The 6,995-nt window shown below is 37.0% G+C and overlaps 1 protein-coding gene across 2 annotated transcripts; it reads left to right on the forward strand.

Annotated features, from left to right (window-relative positions):
• The first annotated feature begins 3,072 nt into the window (after window positions 1-3,072).
• LOC129242519 (ribosome biogenesis protein SPATA5L1) lies at window positions 3,073-5,854 on the forward strand. 2 transcript variants are annotated; one of them, XM_054879201.1, is made up of 6 exons: window positions 3,073-3,120; window positions 3,180-4,077; window positions 4,144-4,616; window positions 4,677-4,845; window positions 4,969-5,169; window positions 5,236-5,854. In XM_054879201.1, the coding sequence occupies exons 2-6, from the start codon at window positions 3,186-3,188 to the stop codon at window positions 5,748-5,750; spliced, it is 2,250 nt and encodes a 749-aa protein (XP_054735176.1). In that variant the 5' UTR covers window positions 3,073-3,120; window positions 3,180-3,185; the 3' UTR covers window positions 5,751-5,854. The 2 variants fall into 2 exon arrangements, with proteins under 2 accessions (XP_054735176.1, XP_054735175.1); XM_054879200.1 differs by having other exon boundaries at window positions 3,106-4,077.
• Window positions 5,855-6,995: the final 1,141 nt, after the last annotated feature.

Below are 6,995 nucleotides of genomic sequence, written 5' to 3' on the forward strand. Positions count from 1 at the left end.
AAAATTGTTTGCGTAACGTAAGCGTCCAAAGAGTTATAAGATAATGCACTTTTAAGCAGTCACTGTTAGTGTCATTTCGTTCAAATTACTTGCTCAGACTGCGATTTGTTTGGGTTACATTTGAGTGAAGCGTAGATTATAAAAAACATTTTTTGCCTAGTCGCTAATGCTTTTTAATTTCATTGTGATTGCAATTCATTACTTTTCCAATTTTCAAAAAAAAAAAAAAAAAAAAAAAAAAAAAAAAAAAAAAAAAAAAAAAAAAAAAAAAAAAAAACATTTTAATAATACCTACCAAATATCTAAGAGCGAAAACAATAAAAACTGTCAAATTATACACCCATACACACCAGCATCGTCAATGTAACACAAGCAAACTACTTGTGGAGGTATTTTTATAATTCGTGCTTTCACAATTAACCCGCGGCACTTCTGTTTTAAATACTTTGTTTAATTAATATGTTAAAAATCTTGATGTTGCAATATTAACAAGCCATTCACTGAATATTTACAAACATGCAAATTCTCTTCCCTTTGTTTGTTATGCATTATTCCAACTGATGACGTCAGTCGGTTGTTATAATCACGAATAATAAAGTAGCGGTTTCCGGACCGCGTCACCCTTCTCAAACAGTTGCTTAAAACTAACAAAACAAACAAAAGTACGAGAAATTACATGTTTGTGAAAATTCAGTGAATGGCTTGGTTGTATTGTGATTTGTGAGACTTATGCTAAACAAACTAACGAAAACGAAGTGCCATGTGTTAAATTGTGAAAGCACAAATTAATATAAAGTCTTCAAATGCAGTTTGTTTGCGCTTTTTGTTCGGAAGACGTCGTGGCACGAAAGTGTGTGTGCGTATAATTTTTTGTGTTTGGTAGTTTCCATTACTCTCGCTTACTCTGCTTCTTCACAAACAAGTATTTTCCCTTCCTTTTGCTTGTTTATTCATGGGCTCTTACGACACAGCGACATGTAGTCTATCATCCTTGCTTCTATTCCAACAAGGTGGATTTCTGATAGCCATCAATATCCTATGAGGATAGAGAATTACACATGTAAAAATTGCAAATTAAAAATGTGATTCAAATACAATTATTTTCTGTGCGCAGTGAGACTTTAATTTTGGCCTTGTTTCGAAGTTTTTTTTTGCGTTGTTTTTTTTCTATTTTTAAACTTTTCCGTGTGCAAACTTCATTCTCTACATTCATTTTCACCTTATTAATAATGCACATGGCTGATTCTGAAATATGTGTTAATAATTAAAATACCGCAAACGGAGATGATTTTTTTTTTCATATCTACAAGAACTTACAATTCAGACATAAGCTACGTACTAAATCTTCAATGAACTGTGGGAAATGTGGCGACTTTTTATTTCTGACTTTTTCCAGTTAACCTTTCTTCAGGTAGTAAATTAACTAAACATTTATCCTCTTTTTCCTCTGCTAATCGCTTTAAGTATGGAAAACAATCGTTGCTTAGTTTTAGCGACCGTTTCTAACGTCCATTGTAATTATATCGAATCCATCTAGCCGGCGCTGCGCTTAGGAAAATATATTATTTAAATGCAAGTATCGGTAAATACTCTCTTTGCTTACCTGCATACACATCACCGCATCGGAAATGCTAGCATCTTGAAAACAATTTGCTCAGGCCCACAATTTAGTAAATTAATCGGAAGTACTAAGAAATTTAAACGCGAAGCTTGAATTACTTTATTTACGTTTTACAAGCAAATCTCCCTGAAAACAAACAGCTAATTTTGACGTTATGCCTACACCAAAGGCAACAACAAATACATGTATGGTTTTACTTACATGTGGTTGCCATCACCTGTATTAAATTCGCCTTGTATTCCAAGCTTTGCTTTAATGGCGCCACCTTAGATACTCAACTCGCCTTGTTTCTATTCCATCGAAAAGTACGTTCACATATCCATTAATCCCCTATAAATGGCAGATTTCCTGCAAAATTGACAATCAGCTGTCAATACTGCTTTGAGAGGTTTTTCTTCATAGAAATTATTTTGGTGGAATATTTCGGGGGTTTTTGGTTTCTTTAATTATTATTAACGATATGAAGAAAATACAAGCAGGAGGAATAGCTAAATTAACTGCGCAATTGGCTGCTAATTATAAGCAGTTGGAGGAAATCCGTATGCGACGTTTGCTGAGGTTGCAAAAAATTATGACAACAATGCGCATGGGATATTCTATATTACATTTTATAAGAAGTAACAAGAGGACCAAACGTTTATGGACAAACGCTTTTTTCTGTAAAATGAATCCATAATTAGTAATATTTAACACAAATTAGAATTATGTTTACAGACCTGTTTTCTTTGCCGGCATCCATTTTATTTAGTTTTTATTTTGATATTTCTCCTTATATTCGTAATAATAATTATCGATAACACAGAAAACACAGGGTTGTATGTCAAAAAGTATGGTTATTATCTAGGATTATTTTATAAACTCAGATTTTGAGAGTGAAATTTTGTATGGGAAATCGCGATTTTTAATTACGGATTTTGAGTTAAGCGCGAAAAAGTAGATCATCTACTTATATTCGAACGTATTATAAAGTGGATTTATTATATTTGTTGAGTCCAATTTAGTATTCGTTTAAAATACTTTAATGTTTTCCAACTCCTGTTATTCGTTATAATTTTCTGTGTAAATAAGTCGGTTTTGTTTTTGTATATAAAGGGGGTTTAGTATATAAATGTGTATATAAAGGGGACAATTTTGGAAAATAAAGGTTGGAGAAAAATTGTAATTTCGAAACTGAAACAGCAGACTTCATTATTGGATTGGATACAGGACTTTTCCCGCAATATTTTTAAACCCGCAACATATTTAGGATTCTCCCCGCATCAATATTTATAAACCAGCCGAAAGCCTCTGATACTAGTGCTGCGTTAGCTTGTAAGTTTATATAAGAATTGTATCGTTATGTTAACTTTTATAAAATATAAAATATACTCGTATGCATAAAATATGCTTTGATTCCATTATTTTTGTAAATATTGATGTTGCTCTAGCGAAGTCACCTCTTATGAAATCGCCTTGGCTTAGCACATTTATCGAGGGGAAAAACAACGCTGTAAACGCAGGTAGATGTGATTTAACAAAATGTAAACAAAAATATAACTTTTTAATAAGTTTATATCAGATTAAAATGAAACATGATTCGGATCTAGGCTTATGCACTTTGCCGCTTGAGTTTATTCAGGAAAATGTTTACCAGAAATGTTTACTGCCCAAAAATGTATTTAAGACCTGTCGAATTCACCCAGGCGATTGGATGAAATGCATGGTTGCTAAAGGAGAGCTCAACGGTTTTGTTTTATGTCAGATTTATCCACGTGATATTGATCCAAAATGTTGCTACATGGATACTTGTGTCGGGACTCTTACCAGCGCAGATGTGGAATACAGTCTAAATAGTTTGGAAACAATTGCATGTCACACACTGCCTATTGAAAATGTTGAGGTTACACTTGAGGTAACTGAGCATTTTTTCAATCGCCGACTTCGGAAATTGTCTGCTAATACATTGGAAATAACTATAAAAGGGACTTTAGCATCATTGCATTTGTCAGTGGGATGTGCCGTTCGTACCGCAGATGCTGTCAGTTTGGGAATATCTGCTATCTACATCGATTCATGTTCCAATGCGGACGAAAACACAATTTTCCAGATAGATAGCAGCACTGCCGTTCATATTAAGAATATTCATATCGGCCAAAACTCTAATATAAATTGCACAATGCCCTTTTTCAAATACGGATATGAGTTTGCATGGAATGAACTAGAGGATTTATTGTCTCTCTTAAAGCTGCAAAAAATTCAAAACAAAACTAAGGGCTTGCGACCTCAACTAAACGTTCTACTCTCCGGTTCCCCTGGTTGTGGAAAAACAACAATGCTGCGCGCATTTTTGGCCGAATATAAATTTAACTGTTTTCATATTGCCACAGACTTGCAACAATATGCTGGGGAGACGGAAGCTGAACTGCGCAGTGTTTTCAATAACGCATTACATTTGCATAATGAGCTTAAATCCAAATGTATGGACTGAAATATAATTCATAAAAGATAAATATTTTACGGGGCTCATAATATTATATTTTCAGATCCTACGGTAATTATTTTGGAGAGTTTGGAGCTGTTGTGCCCTGCTCAAAGTAGAGGATCATCCACAGCAGATGCTACCAATTCTAATAGAATTTGCGAACAACTGCTTAAGTTACTAGACGATTTTCATAATACGAATGCAGGAATTCTTTGCATTGCGACCACATCTGATTCCAGTGGAATAAATGATAGTGCGCGCCGGCCAGGTCGCTTTCAACATGAAATTTCCATCGATGCGCCAAACGAGCAAGCGCGTAGAAAATTATTCCAAGCTATGTTTGAATATAGTCAATCAAAACCGTTCTTAAATAAAATGAAACTAAATACGGAGCTTCTTGATTTGGTTGCGAAAAGAACACAAGGTTTTGTAGCTGGAGATTTGGCACTACTTGTGCAAAATATTGAGCAAAATCAAATGAGGCAAAAAAGGGTAATTGATGAGGTGGATGTGGTGAAATCAGCATTGAATTTGGTAATTTATAATTTTTACCTACTTAATCCAAGTACTTATTTTATATATACATATTTGTAGATAAAACCTGCTGCGGCTCACAGTGCCGATGTTACTGTAAGCAAAATAAAAGAAGGCTTTGAATTTATCGGTGGTATGGATAACCTAAAACGTACTTTGGAAGTAAGCTTTTTAACTGGCTTGCGAAGAAGGGAAACATTTAAACGTTTTGGGCTAAAATTGCCAAAAGGTAATCATAATTTATATAATACTTCGTTTCTTACATACACAACATAATGGATGCCGCTTCAGCAAAAAACAACTTAAGAAAATTGGAGATTTTCGATAATTAACCTTAAAAATCTCTTGTCAGGTTTGCTGCTTTATGGTCCACCTGGTTGCGCTAAAACAACTTTTGCAAAGTGCCTGTCTAAGGAGGCCGATATGACATTCATTTCTATATCTGGTGCTGAGGTTTATTCACCCTACGTTGGTTTTGCAGAAAAATTCATATCGAGAATTTTTAATACGGCACGAAAAAATGCGCCATGTCTGCTATTTTTCGATGAAATCGGTTAGCAAGCTCAAATAATTCAAAAATACTTAAATTTTCATACGCTAATCATATCTTTATCCACAGACGCGCTAGCCGGTCGACGACCCATCAGCTCAAATAGTTCGAGTGATGTACAAGTTCGTGTACTTTCAACCTTGTTGACGGAAATGGATGGTATTATTGATGGTGCGGATGACAGTAACCAAGAAATACTTGTTGTTGCAGCCAGCAATCGGCCGGATATGATTGATGATGCTTTGTTGCGGCCCGGGCGTTTAAGTAAACATATATTTGTTCCACCACCCGATTTGCAGTCGCGCATTTCCATTCTAGAGCTACACTCCAAACGTATGCCTTTTGCCGAAGATGTGAATTTGGTACAAGTAGCTGAAGCTGCTGACGATTACACAGGCGCTGATATGTGCAATTTGTCTAATGAAGCTGCATTGTTGGCTTTTCAACGCATTGAAGAGGTCAAAGCTGATTGTAGAATTACAGCCAATGATTTCTTTACTGCTTTAAAAAATACAAAATCTTCGTTGTCGAGAAGTCATATGAGTCTATACTCGAGGTTTCAAAGAAAAATGGAGACAAATTAAATACCGTTGACCAATTTAAGAATAATTGTAAATGAAATAGAAAGTGTTGATTGTTGATTATTGACTTAAAAAAAAAAAATCTTTACATGCACAAATGAATGTACGTAGCGGTCCTTTTTTTTATAAAGAAAATTATAAATATTCCACACATATCACGAGGAAGTTTTAAAATAAAGGCCTTTATGATTTTGTTTTTCAATAGAAATGGTAAACAACGACTTCGACTTTTGTGAATTATAAAGATTTCAAAATGATGTACTGCGAGCCAGTGAACTAGCCCTGTCTAGTGATCCGTTTATCACCTCCCTCTTACGTCACAGGAGCGATTCCTCGCAGTAATCTTGCTCCAAATACTGGCATTGAATCCAACCCTGGGTCCGAGATGTTGTTGTTGTTGTAGTAGCATAAACATTCCCCATACTTACATACGGCGAATGCTGCTGGAGTGACAGTCCTTGGCCGGATATAAATCCGGGTCGTTTCGGTAACGTAGAACCGACTGTCGTGGAAACGAGATATTCTATTGCTGCGTTTCCCATAAACGGCTCCACTCGAACTCCACCTCGGTTAGGTGCAACAAGTGCAACGGGTGGAGCCGTCTTAAAGCCTGTTCAGGCCTTAAGCCACATAGGGAGTGGTCCACACGGTATGTGGCCACGTGTTGCTCCCAACCGCCACCACAACCCATACCTCCACGGTAAGGAGCTTATCAGCGCAACACAAGCCCTCCCAATACAGCCCATCACCTTCCCTCCTGCTCCAATCCCAGTGAGGGGGACAAACCAGCAGCTCTTGGTCCCCCGGACAGTCTGTGCCGTGTGTCAGACTAGAATACCTCGGAAACTGGCATCAGTCAAATGCAATTTTTGCAATGGCGGGTGCCACTTTCAGAGATGTTCCGGCCTGCGCACCACCCGTGAGTGGACAACTGACTACGTTGCCTCCTGCTGTAGAGCTCTGCACCGCAACAACAACAGCGGAACGCACAGCAGGCATAACGTAGGCAACCACACTCGCCCCTCATACCCCGACTTTATGAGCCGACACGGAGTCCCAATAGCTGCGGTCCAAAAAATCAAGCTGCGCGCTAGCTCTTCTTTGATAGCCAGAGACGCTGACGAGATCCAGTATAAAACTAACAGACATTTACTGGACTAGACAGTGTTTAGACAGACAATAAACGACATTCGTCGGGAGACCGTCACCACCTTCCTAAGCTCCCGACCACCGAATGCCGTTATCGGA

This window comes from Anastrepha obliqua, chromosome 3 (assembly GCF_027943255.1).
Source record: "Anastrepha obliqua isolate idAnaObli1 chromosome 3, idAnaObli1_1.0, whole genome shotgun sequence".
Lineage (NCBI taxonomy): Eukaryota > Metazoa > Arthropoda > Insecta > Diptera > Tephritidae > Anastrepha > Anastrepha obliqua.